Raw genomic sequence first — 19,000 nt, 5'->3', positions numbered from 1 at the left:
ATTTTGAAGATGCAAATATCGAATCACAGCTTTGCTATCGTATATTTCATTACAAAAATAAAAATGTGGAATTTATTTTTAATGAAATGTGCAACGATATCATTTGAGAAATACGTGTAGATTTTACTCATCGATTTTACTACGCCCTGCGATACACACGTGTGTCGTCACTAATATGCGCCGAAGAGACTTGTGAAAAGGAGATTTGGGAAAATTACCCAACAAGTCGAGAGAGGAAGTCATCATCCAGGATTTAAATGCAGTTTGTTTTCTTTGAAGGGGCGAACACCTTAATGCAGCATGCGGCTAAACTAGACACGGTAATCTCATCCCGGGTCGGCTGCTCTGCGTGTATTTCCAGTACACTGCTGCTGCCGTGTGGTTTAACGTTACTACCGCTAGCAACTAGTGAGTCATATTATCACAAACTGGTGAGGACACACTGGTGAGTGCGGTTAACGCTGCTAGCAGAGCACCCCCAACTAGCTAACGGTACCTGGAAATAAATGAAACTATGTCTGGTTAAAGCTACTCTGGGGCCACCGTCGACCACAAGCAGGCTGCTGTTTCTCAAAGTTCAAGCCAACTTAGCGTTAGCACAAACGATGCACTGAGAGCTAACTTCGTCTCTTGGTCGAAGAGCCAACAACGGCAGAATGTGGCTTTAGCTGGTAAGTTTGTTTACTTCATGACTCACCAACCACTATTATGTTACTTGGCTAACGTTGTCGTTAGTTTAGTTGATATGGAAGCCAAGGTCTATATTTGCAGCAGCTACAAATAGGTTTAGGCTATGTGTAGTCGCTGGCGTTTTCCATTGCAAATGCTACCATTTGAAGTGTTTTTTAACCTTTCTTTTTTTTTTTTTTTTTTTTTTTTTAAAAAAAGGTTAAATCGCCGTCTTTGATCCAACGTTCGCCGCTAGTGTTTATTGTGGCATGGCAACCGCACAGCTGCAGAAAAGTCACATCTGTAGCGTTTAGCTTTTTTTCTTACGCCAACTCTGACTCAGAGTAAGCTGGCATAGTTTTAGCTCAGCTCAGTTTTCTTTTAAATTATATCTGTCTTTTTCAGTCACGAAAGTTCATATATAATTAATAGAAGGTTGAATTCATCAGTTGTTTTTTCCCCCTCAAACAGAAATGTTATTTTTAACATAAGTAGAAAGAAACAATTTTCTTGGTGGGATACATCTTAAATGCAACCCTGGTCGAAGGCCCGCCACAATAAATACATATGTGTGTATTTATTTATTTATTGAGCACCTGAAGTCTGTAAGAGACATAGAGGGAGCTTTAGCAAGAGTAACTAAGTAATGGTTTTCTGTATGACTTCATCGATGTCTCATATCATTGAAACACAAGAAATGTTGTTCCACTCTTCTTTTTGCCTTCTTTCATTTTGCTACTCTCTTGAGCTTTACAGCATTTGAGTCAAATTAAGGTCTAGACTGGACTATTGTAACATGTAGATATTTTTTTGTTTTTCTTCCACAGTCTTTGAGTTGTAGATGCATTGCCTTGCTTGTGATTTTTTTTTTAATGTATTTATTTAATTTTTTTGCACGACCAGCCCCAACCAAGCTTTAGATCTTAATCTCTAGAATACTTTGGTAAACAGAGTTTAGGTCCTGTGGCTGCAAACAAGACCAAATGATCACCACTCTAACACGTTACTATGAGATGTTTGTGGTGATATATACGTGTGTGCATGTATGTATGTATGTATGTATGCATGTATATATTAGGGGTGCAACGATACACAAAATTCACGGTTCGATATTTTTTCGATACAAAAAAAATGTTCATGCTTTTTAATTTGTCATTTATTAAAATTATAAATATATATTTTAACTCAAAAGTACAGTTTTTAAATTTAATGTTGCTGAAACAACAAAGTAATAAAAAAAAATATATATATATCTGATCGAGAAATCACTCATCTTTGGAAAAGAGAGTTTATTACAGAGAAATAAAAGCTATACTATACGCTTCTTCTGGGCTATATTCTCAGCAGCATATTAAACATATCAGGTCCCCATAAGGAGAATCATGTGCTAACGGCTGTCTATATGACTCAGGTAAAGTTTGTAGCATGCGTGCTTGTTGTTTTTGTCTGCTTCCACTTGTCTTTGCACTAGGATGATGTCGGAGTAAATGTGCAGTCATATTCGTTGCGTTCCCACTAGTGCTGTCAGCGTTAATCTCGTTGAAATTACGTTATCGCCACAACACGGCAAGTTAACGAGCTACCGCGGATCGCCCCGTGCCTGGGGCTGGATGGCCAACACGTTAACGAGCTAACTGCGATAACACACTAGTTCCCACCAATGTAATTGAGCATTTCCTGGCACATCCAACATACTGTTTTACTTTTGTCCATGACGCGCTTACCTTCAGGGTCATACGTCACATGAAAACCAAAATAGTTCCAAACGCCACATCTGAATTAGGGTGGGGGAGGTTCAATTTGCCATGTTGCAAGGAGAGCTTAACTTGCTAGCTTGCCCTGCACTCAAGATTAAATTGAGAAAAATAAATCAGTTAGCAAATAACAGCACAGCTATTTAACATTAACGAAACAGGATTAAGTGTAAAAGACTAAAATCACAAACTGCAAAGAGGTAATGCATTCCTTGAACTGCAAAGGACTGCCCCTGTACTGTAATAAAACCCATAAATGCTACTGTTAAATTCAACATGGCTCTATGTGTTTAAGATTTATTTTACTCTATTTGCTAACCCTCCACTTAGTACTTTTTGGTGGGAGTGGAAGTGCATTTTCTTTCCACTTTCATGTAGCTCAGCAGTGGTTGAAGATGGGAGGATGTTCCCTTGATAGTTAAAGCGTGTAGAGAACAGTTTAGTGATGAGGATTCCAAGTGACTTGAATTGATACAATGGGTCCACTGTAGCTCTCTACCACACTGTCTGCTTCAGAAGAAGGAAATGTTCACAATCTCAAAAAGAAAGCCCTCTGGGGCATAGATGCATTGCATTTTTATGTGGTTTTCTCTGCAGCTCTTGCACACATCCCAACCCTACCCACCTCCCCTTTGTCCTACCTGAACACTGTTTACAGAGTTAAAGTTGCAATTAAATGGTAAGGGGAATGCACTGCAAATGCAAAAATGTAAAAGAATAAAAAATAAAAAAAATAGAGAAAGAAAAAAAAATTGCAATCAGGATAGGCATACAGTTTTAGGCAGTAGAAACCTTGATAAATGTTTAAATGTCAGTGTTGGGGTATTGATTGTTGTCTTAATTTTTGCAATACAGGACTCATCAGATGGAGGAGTTCACAGCAGTCATCCCATCTGCTGCTTTCTAAACTTCAGCTATTGTGCCTTTTATCAAACTTGTGCTCCTGTAACTGTGCTAGCCATGGCTTCTCGCAGTGTTGATGAGCCACCAAGTGATACCAGGAATTTACCATCAGTCTCCGAAGAGCCTTCAAGATGTTACCCAGATGACGTCGTGGGAGAGCTTCAGCCAGACACCATGAATGCAACAGTGAAATCTCAAAAATCTGGAAAATTCAGGAGGACTGCCTTGACATTTTTTGGAGTTCGTAAAAGTATCTGTATTCTACCAAGCTTTTTTGGAGGAAGGAGCAAAAATCAGAACAAGTGGTCCACTAAGAAAGGAATCGGCAAAAGCAAAACCCATGACGGGCTGTGCAAAGTCAGTCAGGATGATGGTCTAAGAAGCGGGTATGCCTCAGCTGGAGATTTTGAGTACCACAGCCAGAGGGACACTGTGGGAGAGCTCCACAGTAGTTGTAGCAATGAATGTAGTCATCCTGCTGCTGAGCAGAAATCACTGACTCTTGGTCGGCAAAAAAAGGGTTTGAGGAGTCTTTTTCACAGTTTTAAGCATCACAGAAATCACAGAAATGATGGATTGGCTAAAACTGAAGTGATTGCAATGTCCTCTCCTCACTGCAAGAAAGAGGTGCCTGTTGTCCGGGACATCAGCCAGTTTGTCACAGAGTGCCTGGGATCTGAACCCAATGTGCCTGATTTTGTAGACGTCACAAGTGATATTTCCATTGGTCCTGAACGTAATGAGGCCAATGTGCAGACAGTGTTAGAGAGGAGTCTGGAGAAAGAAAGCCCAAAGTCAGAGGTTGACGAGCAGGTGAGTGATGATCAGCTGGAGGAAATGAATTTGATAGCCGTAGTCTCCAGTGAGTATGAGGAGCCAGCTAGAGGACATAGCGAGCCCTGTCTGAAACTTCAGATGATGTCGGAGGCGTCCGAAACACCGGCTGGCTCAACAGATCAACTGGACATGATTTTTGGGGATGTCGCGTCATTGAAAAGCTTCGACTCCCTCACCGGCTGCGGGGACATCATTGCAGATCAAGAAGACGACAGCATCACAGAGAGTACAGTCTCTGGAGAGAGGAGCAGAAATGGAGGAAAGAGGGCTTCTTGTTATCTTACTTATCAGGGAGGCGGCGAAGAAATGGCCTCGCCTGAGGATTTGGATGAAACTTGTCTTCAGGATTTCTGGGGGAACAATAGTTCAAAGGAGGTCTGCTACAGTTGCAATCAAGACCACACAGACGTGACTGCTGAGCTGACGACATCCCACAATATGGACTTGCTGAATAGTAGCAGCGGACAGCAAGCCGGTGGCATGGACTCCTCCTCAATTGCTGATGTATTAACTCCTCAAAGTGAGCATCAGGAGTCAGTTCCAAATAGTGATGAGGGCTACTACGATTCAACTACACCAGGGCCAGAGGAAGGACGAGAAAAAACGGACAGATTTCAAACAGAAAGGCTACCCAGAGACAGTTACAGCGGCGATGCCCTTTATGAACTTTTTGCGCCTGACGAAAGTCTCGTGAGCCCACGTTATGAAAGCAAATCCAAACTTCCCATTTCAAAACTGGGTGACTATTCAAGTCAACCAGCTGATGTTACAGATTCAGCCTTTGTCCCAGAAATGAACAAATTACAAATAAGTGCAGAATTATATAAAGTTCATGATTTTCTGGAGATGCCCAGCACATGCAGTAACTCCTTGGAGTTGGCACACAGTGTGGTTTGTCGGCCAGAAATCGCTATGAATAAAAACTGTAACTTGAACACAAAAGCCCAAGCTTCAGTCAGAGTAGATCATATAGAGCTGCATATATATGATCAAAAAGAAGATGTGCTTGCTTCCAGCGAAAAAAGAGCCAAATCCATAAATGCTGACACTGAGAAAAGGCATAGCAGCTTATCATTCCAAAGCATGTCTGACCCAGACTTTGAAACGTTTTGTGAACCCAAAGAGGAACATCTCGAGGAAAACAAGCCTGTGGCTTTACCGTACCGAAATATCACTTCTCCGTCTGAAGATTCTAACAACGACATGGACGATGGGCAAACTGTGTGTTTTTCACAGGCACTCGTGGACTTCACAAAACACACTCAAATGTTGAGCAACTTGCACGACAATGTGGATGACTTGGAGACAAATTCTGCCATCACTCCAAATGTGGAGGCCTTGCCTACCATAGTCACGTTTGATGTAGTGGATATGCATAATGAAGGTGAATATGATGAGCAGATTCACATGGAACTGGAGGAGGACATTTCATCGCCCTATCAGGAATTTGAGGAAAGCTACCTACAAAAGGATGCATTTGCTGAATGTGACTATCAGATGTTAGACCTATATGAACAGAACATGATCAGTAATACATGGGCGGTTGCCAGTCTCCCACGGCACCTCGGCCTTACAAGAGTCAGTCAGTCCATGCCTAACCCATTGTCTCTAGAGAGGAGAAGTAGGTCTCTGGACACAGAAAGCCTTGAGTTGAAGATGCCTGACTCGTACAGAGAGAACAGAGATGCTATCATTTCCTGTCCTCAGACAGAAGAGGACTTGGAGAGAGATGCCTCACCATATTACAAGAAGAATGTAGTCGTGTCTGCATCAGAAGTTCGACACAGCAGCAACACTATGGCCTTATCATGGCAAACGAGGTCAGAAATGGCTTTAAGCCTTCCTCTGACAGATGGGGAAATCAGTGAAAAGATGCAGAGTCTCAGTCAAACCCAAGTACATAAACACAAGATATTCTCTGTCACATCCAGCAGTGAATCCCAGCGTCTTTGCTCTAATATGTCGGACAGCATCTCCTGTGATTTACTTTCACCAAACACTGAGCTTTACAATAGACAGTGCCACCCTCCTTTGCAGTTAGAGTCCTGTTTACCTCATAGCACTTTTGTTTATTCTGGAATGATGGAGGACGTAGCCGATGATATTGATGACAACGTTTTTTGTCAGACTGCCACTAATTTGCAATCCTATAATCAGTGTGGTAAAAGTCACCAGGTTGCAATGTCTCATACTGAGAGTCCTCTGAGCACATGTGTGTCTAAGGATGAAATGTCCACCATCAGTGAAACAAGAACACCGAGGGATGTGGTGTGACCTGTAGCCTGCAACAATCTTCCTGAGGCAACCTTGAAGTGGAAGGCTCTCAATTTTTCAGTCATACAGTTATTATAACATGTATATTTGCCAGCGAGTGTTTTTATGGTCAACCAATGGAGGAATGGTTCAATTTTTATTTGCACAACTGCTTCCATTGAAAGGTTGTTGACACTGTGATAGAATGGAAGTGGAATGAAGTTTGGGAGTGTGTGACATCATTAGCACAGTGCTCGGAAGTCAGATTTTTCTGACTTTATTCAGATTTTTCTGAATTTTCTGCATTTGCACAGTGAACAGTAGGTTATGTCAAACTGGTTACATATATGGTAGTCCATCAAAGGCATTTAAGGGAGTAGTTGTTTCATTTGCATTTGTATCGAATCATCTCATTAAGCTATTGAATTTCACTAGAATGTTCATGCCCACGTGTAGCCTCGGCATCCAGGCCTCAACAATAATGTCATACTTCGTTTTAGTGGGTATTCATTAGCCTGGTGTCCAGGCTGACCAAGTCCTGCTTACTTTGCCAGTTGCCTCTAAACACATGAATGCTTATGCTTTTAATGCCGGCTTATGTTTGTATTTCCTTTTCTTGCTTTTCCACAGTCTATTGCTCTCATGAGAGTTATGTTAGTCCCTCTATGCTATTTTTTTTGCCATACTGGTTTAAGGAAAGGCCAAAAAGAAGTGTTAGAGAGAAGCACCTCCATGGGGTATATATGAATCACATTAAGCTGTTTCTATTTTTATCTTAATCTCAAAATGCAGGTAATTCTTACCAGATCCAGAACAAGATGAGCAGGTATTAGAAATGTACAGACAGTCATAGTTCATGCTTCAGCTGCTATTTGCTTTACATACTGTAGATAGCTTTGCAGAGCAAAGCTACATTATTTGTATAGCACATTTTACATGCAGATACCCTGTTTGTGAAAATGTTCTGCAGTAGTGCGTGTAGAAACAGCTAAGAAGTTAAATATGTTAAAAAAATGGTTAGAGGCAACAAAATTAAAGGGAAAAAGCTACTATCAGCCACAAGCTTAATGTTTGTAGACTGACAATCCAATCTGGCCTTTTTTTCTGTTTAGTTTTTTTTGTGTTTGTGTGTGTGTGCTGTTTTGTTTTTGGCTTATTTTACAACAGCTTGACCACCTGTGAAGTGCAGAATTCTTACTAAAATGTTGCACTCCATATTTGTGCTACTGTAAGCTTGCAGAATGAACAAATGGCCTAGTTTTTGTTTTGTTTTTTGTTTTTTTAATATAAACTGCTATTTTGTCCATGTATCAGTTTCTTGTGCATTACTGTTTGTTCAGTCAGAGGTTAAATTGTCAGATGATTGTCATAGATTTTTTTTAACAGTAATATTAAAAGAAATGTCAGAGAATTTGTATTTATATCCTAAGCTATTTGTACACTGTAACATGTATTCCGGATTATTGCAAATTCCTTTTTTGTTTTTCTTTTGTAATAGTTTTACAGTTATATTCAATTCATGTTACAGTGGGAAATTTCTCTTGAAAATCTGTTACTTATTGAAATGGAAACACTGCCTTAGGTAAAAATAAAGAAGCCAAAACGTTTTCCATTTTCACTCCTCTTGTTTTCTTGCACTCTTATGTTTCCTTACAAGATTTTAAAACAGAACAGGTGGAGGACAAAAGAATAAGTGGTAGGCCTTAAACATGATCTACTGCAGATGGACAGTGCCTGAATATCATGTCCTTAAGAAGTAGGGAAAACGTCCAGCATGGAACCCGCCATAGAACCTGACTGATGCATCTGGTCAGAAGAGGGGTACAACCGTGGGTATCTACAGCAATCTGTAAAACACTCTGGAGGCTGTGTTGTGGATTGGAACTGCATTTCAAATAGTGGTGTTGGAGGTATTGTCAAATTAAGAACAAAGAGAAGTACAGTCAGATTTTGATCCACCTGCAATTCCATCTGGAAAGTGACTAATTGGCAACAGATTCATTTTTAGCATGACAATGATCCCAAGCACACTTCCAATACAGTAAAAGCGTACCTGGATGATTCAAAACAAAACGACTATATAGCTCATTGATTGGCCTTCCCAAAACTGGAACCTCAAAATTACTAAAGCAGTGTGTGATCATCTTGACAGAGAACAGAATTCCTTTCGAAAAGCCTGGAGAACTATTTCTGAAGACTACTTATAAAGTTACAGGAAAACTGCCTAATAGTGTTCAGGTTGTGTTGAAAAATAAATATTGACATTCAAGCTTGTTAGAAATGAACAAACTCAGTATTTGCCCTGTTGTATATTTCCAATTATGTTTGCACATGTTTAAGTACATTTCTACACTCAATTTCCATTATCCTAGCAACAAATAAAGAAAAGGGTGACTTAAGAGTCTTGACACGCTACTGTATATATTGAAAGTACATGACAATAGTAAGTCACTCAATGCAACAAAAACAGGGCAGTTGGGCTACATTGCACTTCTTATAAGAAATAACACCTTGATCGTCTCGTCATAGAATGTTTTTCAGAAGGCAACGAAAACAAGTGTGCTTTTGTGTTTTTGCTTTGGAAAAACGACAGTTCTCAAACTATCACTACACGCAACCAGGAAAAAAAGCATCGTGAATGTTTGATAAAACCGCATGCTGAGAGAGCAGGAGGAAGAAATTGGCTATTTTGACCCTGGTGGCTTTTCACAGTTAAGGTTACTTGTTTCCTTCGCCTTATCTGGCAACCCTGACCAAACTGCGACAGCGCCAATGGCAGCAAAACATAACTGTTACAGGCGAGGAGGATGACAGCAACAAGGTGAGATGAGCATCGTTTGAATTCAGCGATGGCGGTGATATACGTGCAGAATATGTAAGGCATCGTAACGTATTGGTTTTGTTTTAGTTACATCTGAAATGTTAAATGAGCGTCAACTTTACCTTAAGTTACTATAGTATTCCGGCAAAAATGTTAGCACACGCTCAGCAACTGAAGCTAACTCACGTTAGCATATTACCCTGTGATGCCTCTGAGATGGCTTTATGTTAGCTCAGTCGCGTTACCTAGCGTTGCTACCGTTAACCAAATAAGAGACCTGGCTTCATTGACAAGGTTGTTGGTTAACTTGTAGCTTGCAATAGGCGTTTTCGGCCGTTCTCAAGCCATTGACGAATAGGACAACCCCTGTCAAGCTGTTGTTTTTATGTAGCGAAAATGTTGACTCCAGTTGTCTGAGTAGACTGGCTTGCTAGCGTATGCTAACCACAGCCCGGGGCCTAAGGGTGTCAAAGCAGTTCTCTTGAATCAAACTGACTTTCAAAGACGACGTCTTGTGCAGTGGTCATGTTACAGCGCTATTGTAAAGAATGCGTTGTAAGTACAAACTGTCTTATAATGACATGTTGTTTAACCTTCCTTTCATCCCTCTGAACTCATGATGCTGTTGCTAAAGATATCAAGCACTTGAGGTTTTTGTATTGACGTGTCAGCTTGTTAGCAGAATCATTGCACACACACAGCCCACCAAAGTTCATTCAGCAGTTCAGGAGGGTCACTAGGATTCATGTTCCATTTTAACCTTAGTTACAAGTCATGTAGTTTGTTTCCTGTAGAGGCAAAAACTTGATCAATCTGAAAATGGACTTCAGTCGTCACATGTAATTTTGTCTGCTGTCACTGTCCAGCTTAGTGTGTGTTTGTGTTGGGATGCGTTCATGAAACACAGGATTAAATAGAGGAGTCTGTAAAATTCTGTAAAAGTCTGATTTGGCGCTATATAAATAAAATTGAATTGAATTGTAAAAATGCATTTTAAAAAACAGGTTAAGAAAAAATTCTGTCAGCAGACCAAAGTTGGTTGGACCTTAAGTGGGTAATAATATACAAAATTTAACTTGCTGGGAAGAGGGATCATGCTTTAAAGACCTGAACATATTTTCATGATTTATACTTTTGTTTGTATCACTATAATTTGTTATAATTCAGTTTTGTTTAATGATTGCATGAAGCAGAAACACCCTTGTGTCTTTAAGCACAGCAATCTATAAATAATGATGATACTTGGAAGAAACACCTTCCTTCCTGCTTGCCATGGATTATAACTGTAACTGTAAGTGACAGGAATCCACTAAGATAACTGCTGAAAACTTGATGAAAGTTGATGATTAGGCCATATGATGAAGAAATTAACATTTTAAAATTTAAATTGAAGTTTGTTTTGTTGTTTTTTTTCTTCTTTTTTTGCAGTGAAAACTGCTGTTAGAGCTTGTGGAAATGTAGTGCCAACCAGCATTAATTCTTCCTGCTATACATCAGATGTCTGAAACACTGATCAGGGTTAGTGAGGAAATGACATTTTATCTTTCTTCACTGGTTTCCCTGGATGACATTTTATTTCCTTCTTATATTGAATCATATCCAAGTAAAAAAAAAATCTAAATGAAGTTATTTCCAATACAGTTCCAGATCATTGTTACGCACCCTTATGCTAGTACAAATAATATGCACATGTTGTCTTCTTGTCTTCTATTGATTTTTGATACTTTAATTGGTGAGCCACAGATGTAGAGCATCTTCCTATTGCAGTTTTGGGGTGGTGGAGTATGTTGAAGGAGTATGTAGGACGTATATTTACACAGAGTTCTGGAAACTGGCCGTGCTGATTATGTATTTACATTTTGTGTTTAGCAAAACCACAAAATATGAGAACAAGGATCGAAAGATGTAATGTTTTCTTAGTTCTATGTAAAGTAATGGAAAAGTGTACCAAAGTAATTTATTTTCTTTATCACACTGGTGATTTAGCTGGTGGTTTAAGGCGTCAGCCTTGATTTCAAGATGTATAACAACACAAGCATTAAATGTAACACCAGCTTGCTGTGTACTGCAGTTTATTCCTGGTTTGTTCTGGATACTAATGTTGGGTCAGCTTCACGAAAGATGGCTTCACGGGCCTGCCTCACTTGTTGCTATGAAACAGATCTGCATGAGCCTGTGTGTGTGCAGGGATAGTCTGGAGGTCTTGCTGAGACTAAGCCTGTGAATCTGGAGGTGGAAGGGAAAGGATTGAAAGAGCTCTAGCTCTTTTTAAACACGTATTCATGTGCTCATAAAATGTTGTAAATGACAGTGGGTTGTGTGAGCTTTTGTACTGTGTCTGCCACTAATCCTAGAAGTTCCACAACAGTGCCTCATCGCCCTCTCCTTCGTCCTTCTTACAGCTGCGTGCTTAGATATTCAAACCATGGTTTGTTCTCTGTCCTTACACAAGTAGTGATGAGGAATGAGACTAGGCTCTATTGATGCAGTAAGCCTACACAAAACACTGACATCACAAGGTATGCTTGTTTAGCCATAGATTGACCTTCAAAGTAGCTCCCATGAATGTCGGTGCCTGTGCAGTGTTTTGCCAATACAGTGACGAAGTGTTATTACATGAGCCAGTGCTTAGAGTCAGACAAATGATTCAGTCAATTTTCACAATGCCAAGACTGGCTTTTCTTTTTATAATGCTCACCCCAAACAAAGGTCTAAATGTGAGTTTTAAAATTTTTTAAATCACCGCTTCATGAGTTTTGATGTAGAGTTGTATCGCAGCTGTGGTGTTCTGCATTTACTGGCTGCGTGAAGAGAGATGATGAGCTGTGTTTGTGTTAGTCGTGACTGGTAAAAAAGAGTTAGCTGATGACAAGGCTGTGTTGCTAAGCAACTCACATCATGGGCTGTGCCTCTTGAAGCTCGAAGCTGGCTGTACTGTCTCTGCAAGACTGGGGGGAAAGTGTAGTATAGTGTGTGTGTGTGTGTGTGTGTGTGTGTGTGTGTGTGTGTGTGTGTGTGTGTGTGTGTGTGTGTGTGTGTTCAGTAGAGTGCTTACCATGGATTTTATTTGATTATCAATATCCATGTGTAAAAACAATGTGCACTCTGAGCCGTTGGCAGCGTGTTGTGGTTTAGACTCCGAGCACCCCAAAATCCCCGCAGTGCTTTACCATAAAACAGCTTTGCTCCCTGTGGAATTCTCCTCAATTCAGATTGATTGTCAGGGGATTAGTGGTGCAGGCTTACACTGTTCAGCCCACACTTCTCTTAGGTTATGTTAACTCGTGTACTTACACCCCATGTATGTCTGGCTTCAATGTTGCTATGAAGTTAAAATATTGTGTTTATTTTAAATACCTGTGTGATTTGTATGGGGGTTTTTTTTGGGGGGGGGGGATAGTTTTGGGTTTTTTTGGGGTTTTTTTAACCAGAATGTTGTGATTTTCATTTTAAAACCAGAAAAATAGAAGGACTTTGCACTAGGCAAGAGATCAGTGACACTTTAATGTTTATATCTTTGGCTTTTGTTTGTCCAAAAATTGAGATTGTTGTATCTGTATGCTACATGAAAATAAGCAAAGAAATATACACAAATCTGTTTAGGTTTATTGGTAATTTTAGTTTATAAATGCAACACCTTGTCAGGTGCTTTGCTGTAGTTTGTAATTACTGCTTAAGATACATAAATGGTGGTCAGATTTTTATGAATTAGTGGTCTGTGTGTGTGACATGTTACTTTTCGTTAAAAATGCAATAAAGCATAGTTTTGTAGTTATAATTTTATAGTCAAGTATAGTTTGGGGATATTTCAAGTAAAAATAAAATGATTTTTTTTTGTTGTTGGAGGGAAGTAGGAAAAGTTCAGTATGTTCCTCCATTTGTCAATGAGTAACGATGCCTGACGGCTACCAAAAACAAGCGCTGCTTTAACTCTTTCACCCCATAAAGATGATATATGAGGATCTCCCCAGTACACTTAGTGTGATCTCTGACTTCATTATTAACTTCTGATACTGAGTCATTTTGTTCTATAAGCAGGCCTGAAATGTGACAGAAAAGGGCTTCAACGGTTACTCCTAGTAGGCTTTGAAAGGGTAAAGAGTAAAAACATTGCAGTTGTGGCCCCCAGCATCATAATTAAGGGGAAAACCCACCCATGGCAGTTATTTGCTAATTAGGAATCCAGTGTCTCATATAGCAGTGTCAGGCAGACCAGTCAGCATGTGTGCTTATTGTGCTTCATTTGCCTGAATAATTCAGTCACTTACTGCAGATGGTATTGTTTCTTGCTGGTGGAGAACTTACTGGTCTACCACAAGTAGGGGCAGAAGACTGGGGCTCAAAAGCGTTTTCCCAGGTTTTATTGGAATTTGTTAGAAGACATAATTGTAGACTAATTTGATATATATTTCTGAGTTTAGTATTCTTAGTGTTTTCTATTAAATAATCTCAAGTACTTACTTTACCTTTCAACATTACCTTTATTATGTATAAAAGAAAGCTGGGAGCACCTACTGTACTTACAACTGAAAATCTGCCATACCTTCTAAGTTAGTATTACGCTGGACCATCCTGGAACCAAAAGCAAATCTCTGATATGGGACCCTCCTAATCTGCCATGCAATCCAGTGGTTCTGTTTCCATACCACAGATTGTACTAAAGATTGACATCACTCATTGGTTTACAAACTCCTGTTCTAAAGCCCTGAAATGGGCATTTTCATATGAGCACAGTCGCTTTGAGGCACTTATAGTGTAAGGTAAAGACCTTACAATAATAAAGATAAAACCCAACAATCAAACAACCCTCTTTGACCAAGCACTTGGCAACAGCGGGAAGGAAAACTCCCTTTTAACAACTCATGATTTCTATTTATAAGTTGTCACAAACAACAGGAATGCATATATATATTCGTCAAATAAGATAAAATAACATTTGTCTTCAAATGTGGACCAGCCATAGTTGCCACACAAAAACCCCCATTTTAGGAAAGGAGGGGCCAAACTTACTATATCGTTGTTAGATTCATTCTGGTATCTTCCCCCAGTGTCTTTTTTTGGTCCAACTTCAGATTAGGTGCTCAGGAAAAAAAATGATTGATGAAAGAGACATATTGACCCTTATTTTTGTTGCTTTCTTGCAGGATTACATAATTTGATTTTACCTGCTCACACAGTAGAGGCCGTAACCCTTTGGCCTGGAGGAGAAGCCTGCAGTGCTAAAAGTCCATCCCTTAGCATGATTAGCTGGTTGTGGTGGAGGTGAGGAAGCATGGAGTGGAAATTTGGGGTGTCAAGACAAACGTGATGACAGCATGGTCCATGGTGGAGAAGCTCAAAATGGAAAAACGCCCGTGCAGGGAGGAGAACATTGACTCAAGCGAGGCGCAGCATGCCACTGACGAGTCTGAGGATGGAAGCAGCTCAGATAGCGAATCGGAAGAGCAGCAACATCGGAGGGTTCAGGTGAACAGCAGTAGCTGTAAGAGAAGGGAGCCACTGGCTGTAACAAAACCCCACCGACAGCTCTGTCGCTCCCCATGCCTTGATCGGCCCAGTTTTTCCCAGAGTAGCACTGTGCAAGACTTTCGTGAGGATGAGACCAATGCAGCACCAGGGGCTAAGCCCGCCAGTGAGCGAGAGTACCAGACTAAGATGGAATTTGCTTTGAAGTTGGGCTATTCAGGAGAGCAGGTTGAAACTGTGCTCCACAAGTTAGGGTCTGCTGCGCTTATTAACGATGTTCTTGCCGAGTTAGTACGGCTCGGAAACAAAGCAGAGCCTGAAAACCAGTCTTGCAGCAGCAGTACAGCCACGTCAATATCACGCTCCCCCTGTGTTAAAGAGACTGTTAGTCCCGAAGTGTCAGTGGAAGAGGAATCTGTGGATAGTTTTGATAACCTCAGGCCTATCGTCATCGATGGCTCAAATGTGGCAATGAGGTGAGGGACACAGAGACTTAGACTCACATTGAACTGGTCTGTGCTCTGTGCAGAATAAACTTATTGTCCTGAAGTATTTTCCTTTAATAGTCAGCTGTTCCATGAAGTTAACTAAACCTAATACTGTTATGTTTTGATAGCCACGGAAACAAAGAGGTGTTCTCTTGTCGTGGCATCCAGCTTGCTGTTGAATGGTTTCTGGAGAAAGGACACAAAGACATCACTGTGTTTGTTCCAGCCTGGAGAAAGGAGCAGTCAAGACCTGATGCCCTCATCGCAGGTGACTGTGCATTCACCTTACATCATAACACTGGTGCTATTTAAAGAGCAGCCTTTTAACTTGCACCTTTTAACTTGCACCGTTACCAAACTGATGCACATAAACTCACTCAGTATTCCTCTTTCAGATCAAGAAATCTTACGCAAGCTGGAGAAAGAGAAGATCTTGGTTTTCACCCCGTCTCGGAGAGTTCAAGGCAGGAGAGTGGTGTGCTATGATGATCGCTTCATAGTGAAGCTGGCTTATGATTCTGATGGAATTATTGTGTCAAATGACAACTACAGAGACTTGCAAAATGAGAAGCCAGAATGGAAGAAATTTATAGAAGAGCGACTCCTAATGTACTCATTTGTCAATGACAAGTAAGAAACTGTTACTGTCATTTTATGGCATAGCTATACTATGTAAAATGCTTTCATGAATACCACTTTAGACTGTACAAATAAAGTGTCTTTTTAGAAACGTGTCGGGGTTGTTTTATGTAAATAAATCAACAAAATAAAGACTATATATGTTGCATGAACTGTTGCATTTTTATATTGTGATCTATAATAGACAATAGGAGTTTTTGAATTCTATTCTGTGGTAGACAGTTTTGCATTTAATAATAAATATTTTTGCTATTAGGTTTATGCCACCTGATGATCCATTGGGAAGACATGGACCAAGCTTAGAAAATTTCCTGCGCAAACGCCCCGTTGTTCCAGAGCACAAAAAACAACCTTGCCCTTATGGTAGGTTCTTTCTTCAAAATACTGCTATTCTGTCTGGGTATTCAATGTGTTTGATTTTCTTAACTTAATCTTCCGTTTCTTTGTACAAGGGAAAAAATGCACATATGGACACAAGTGCAAGTACTATCACCCAGAGCGTGTCAACCAGCCACAGCGCTCCGTGGCTGATGAACTACGGGCTTTTGCCAAATTGTCTGCAGTGAAAACAATGAGTGAAGGGGCTTTAGCTAAATGTGGGATTGGTCCAGCAACAGTAAAGGGGGACAGCAGCTCTGAGGCCAAACGCGTGGCACCCAAACGTCAGTCTGACCCGAGCATTCGTTCAGTGGCCTGCGAACCTCCAGAGGCACTGTCCGCCATTAGGAAGTCTGAGACAAATTCAGTGCCTTCCCTCGTGTCTGCTCTCAGTGTGCCCACAATGCAGCCAGCCAAGAGCCACGCAGCTGGTGCCTTGAACACACGATCAGCCAGCAGCCCAGTGCCAGGTTCTTTGCAGTTTTCTCACAGTTCTCTGGAGCACATGTCTAGTGTACAGTACCCTCCTATTTTAGTTACTAATAGTCATGGCGCCTCTGTAACATATAGTGAACAGTTCCCAAAGTATGACTCAGTTAGTGACCATGGCTATTATTCACTGCACAGTGATTTTTCAAATATGAGCATGAGCAGCATGCATAATGTTGACAGTTTCTGTAGCATGGAGCACGAGCATGTGTATCAGAGAAACCCCAGCCACTGCCCTGAATCCTGCCTCAGCCATTCAAACAGTGACTCGTTCTCGTCTTATGGGGACCTGTACCCAAGCTCTGTGGACAGTAGCTTAGAGGAGAGTATGAAGGGGCAGCAGCAGTCTCCCGCACAGACTAGGATGCAAGCGTTCTCCCACGGGTTTCGTCATGAAGCGCTGACTAGGGTACAGAGTTACGGACCAGAGGAGCCCAAGCAAGGCCTACGTAAGCAGGCTGGGTCTCATCTAGCACCACATATCCAGCATGCTGCAGTGGGAGCCAGGTCCAGCTGTCCTGGAGATTATCCCCTAACTCAGAATGTTCTCCCACCTTTGTCCTCACAACCCACACGCTCGCTAGGTATGACTCGTATGGACAGCATATCGGATTCAAGGCTATATGATAGCAACCCAATGAGACAGAGGCGACCTCCACTGTGCCGTGAGCAGCATGCAAGCTGGGACCCTCTCCCTTGTGGTAATGAGTCCTATGAATATCATTCATATCCACTGAGTAACAGCTTGATGCCATGTTGTGAGCGGGTGATGGTCCGCAGCATGCCAGACAAAATGGAACAAATCTGGAACTCGCCATGGGAGGCCCCATCTGGAGCTGAACACCAAGAGCGGTATGCTATCCCAGACCACCAGTATCAAACATACAGGAACCTTTGTAACATCTTTCCTGCCTACATAGTCCACGCTGTAATGGAGAAGAACCCTCATTTGACAGACCCGCAGCAACTTGCCGCTGTCATTGTTACAAAACTGAGGTCATGCCACTGAACAGTTAATTGTATGAAACCTTCAAAATGGATTTAATAAGAGAAATGAGGATTTCTTTGCAAAGATAGGCACATGTTAAATGTTGCTCCATGTGCAATGTCTGCCCTCAGGAGTTAGTTGTTTTTAAATGTTTCTGGTAGGATAGAGGACATTTTTGTATGAAGTGGGGTGTAGCTGATACAAGCCAACACCTTATTAGAAATCTGGTTCATAACGTATTCATACTACCTGAGCAGGAACAGGGAAGCAGTGTCTGTTTAACATGAAAGGTAATTCCTGTATTGTCGTTAACCTTTGGCAGTACTGAATTTAAATGATGTTACATGTTGTACAAAGTTGTAGAGGCTGAAAACAATATGAAATATTCAATCCATTTTGTAAAATATATAAATAAAGTAATGTGTGAAATAAAGTAAAATAATGAAATCTAAACTCATATGTATTTATATATACAGATGACACCACCTGTCACCTTTTAATCAGTGTTCAGCTTTCAAGGTAAAAAGCTGTTAACAGAATTAACATTTTTTGCTCTTGTTAGCTGTAAAAGTCATTAAAAATGAACTCCGTGAAACACACAACACAGATAAAGTAAACTTTTAGATTTCCTTTTATTATAAGGCTGCAAAGGCCACTTAGCTAACAAGCTAACATTCTAGGTAGGTTGTAAGCACAGAAGACAGTTTATTATAGGAATTAAAATTGGCTGATTAATTCAGAGAGCAATCTTTTAAAGACCAAAAAACACTAAAAGCCATCATTTATTTCTTCATTTCAAATCAACAGCTTGATATTGGCACTTGTGAGCTAATCGACAAGCTTGCTAGCTAGTTAGCATTAGTTGGCAAACACAGTAACAAAACTAAGGAAGTTTATTTATTTATTAACCTTTATTTAACCAGGAAGATCCCATTGAGATTTAAAAACCTCTTTTTCAAGGGAGACCTGGCCAAGATAGGCAGCAGCAGATGTCTCACAGTTACAGAAATTACTCAAACACAGGCAGCAACAACACACATGCAACAATAAGTGAAAGAATACAAATAAAAAAAAAATTAAAATAAAGTCAGTTAAAATGACAATCAATCTAATTGAAACAGTTACATGTTATGGACTTGGCCTCAAGGATTCGTAGTTTAGATTTAAAATAAAATGACTTAATAAAATGAATTCAGTCATTTACTTCTTTATTTGATATCGCTAGCAAGAGGTATTTAAAATATGTATCTGTATTGAGATGAAGTCATAAAAATACTAATTGGACATTTGAAATATTACTTTAAACTTGATTTTA

At 40.4% G+C, this 19,000-nt stretch overlaps 2 protein-coding genes across 5 annotated transcripts; both read left to right on the top strand.

Annotated features, from left to right (window-relative positions):
* Positions 1 to 140: 140 nt before the first annotated feature.
* On the top strand, positions 141 to 8,034 carry LOC113030269 (APC membrane recruitment protein 1-like). The gene is made up of 2 exons (XM_026181531.1): positions 141 to 671; positions 3,279 to 8,034. The coding sequence occupies exon 2, from the start codon at positions 3,384 to 3,386 to the stop codon at positions 6,435 to 6,437; it is 3,054 nt and encodes a 1,017-aa protein (XP_026037316.1). The 5' UTR covers positions 141 to 671; positions 3,279 to 3,383; the 3' UTR covers positions 6,438 to 8,034.
* An 855-nt stretch (positions 8,035 to 8,889) lies between these two features.
* On the top strand, positions 8,890 to 18,624 carry zc3h12b (zinc finger CCCH-type containing 12B). Of its 4 annotated transcripts, none has more exons than XM_026181532.1 (6): positions 8,890 to 9,237; positions 14,382 to 15,179; positions 15,320 to 15,459; positions 15,587 to 15,821; positions 16,087 to 16,193; positions 16,283 to 18,624. In XM_026181532.1, exons 2-6 carry the CDS (start codon positions 14,545 to 14,547, stop codon positions 17,704 to 17,706), a joined length of 2,541 nt encoding a protein of 846 aa, XP_026037317.1. In that variant the 5' UTR covers positions 8,890 to 9,237; positions 14,382 to 14,544; the 3' UTR covers positions 17,707 to 18,624. The 4 variants fall into 4 exon arrangements, with proteins under 4 accessions (XP_026037317.1, XP_026037318.1, XP_026037319.1 ...); XM_026181533.1 differs by having other exon boundaries at positions 9,233 to 9,291; XM_026181534.1 differs by lacking the exon at positions 8,890 to 9,237 and adding an exon at positions 9,311 to 9,792.
* The last annotated feature ends 376 nt before the right edge of the window (positions 18,625 to 19,000 follow it).

Source organism: Astatotilapia calliptera, chromosome 10 (genome assembly GCF_900246225.1).
Source record: "Astatotilapia calliptera chromosome 10, fAstCal1.2, whole genome shotgun sequence".
Taxonomy (NCBI): domain Eukaryota; kingdom Metazoa; phylum Chordata; class Actinopteri; order Cichliformes; family Cichlidae; genus Astatotilapia; species Astatotilapia calliptera.
This window is presented reverse-complemented; position numbering and strand designations above follow the sequence as displayed.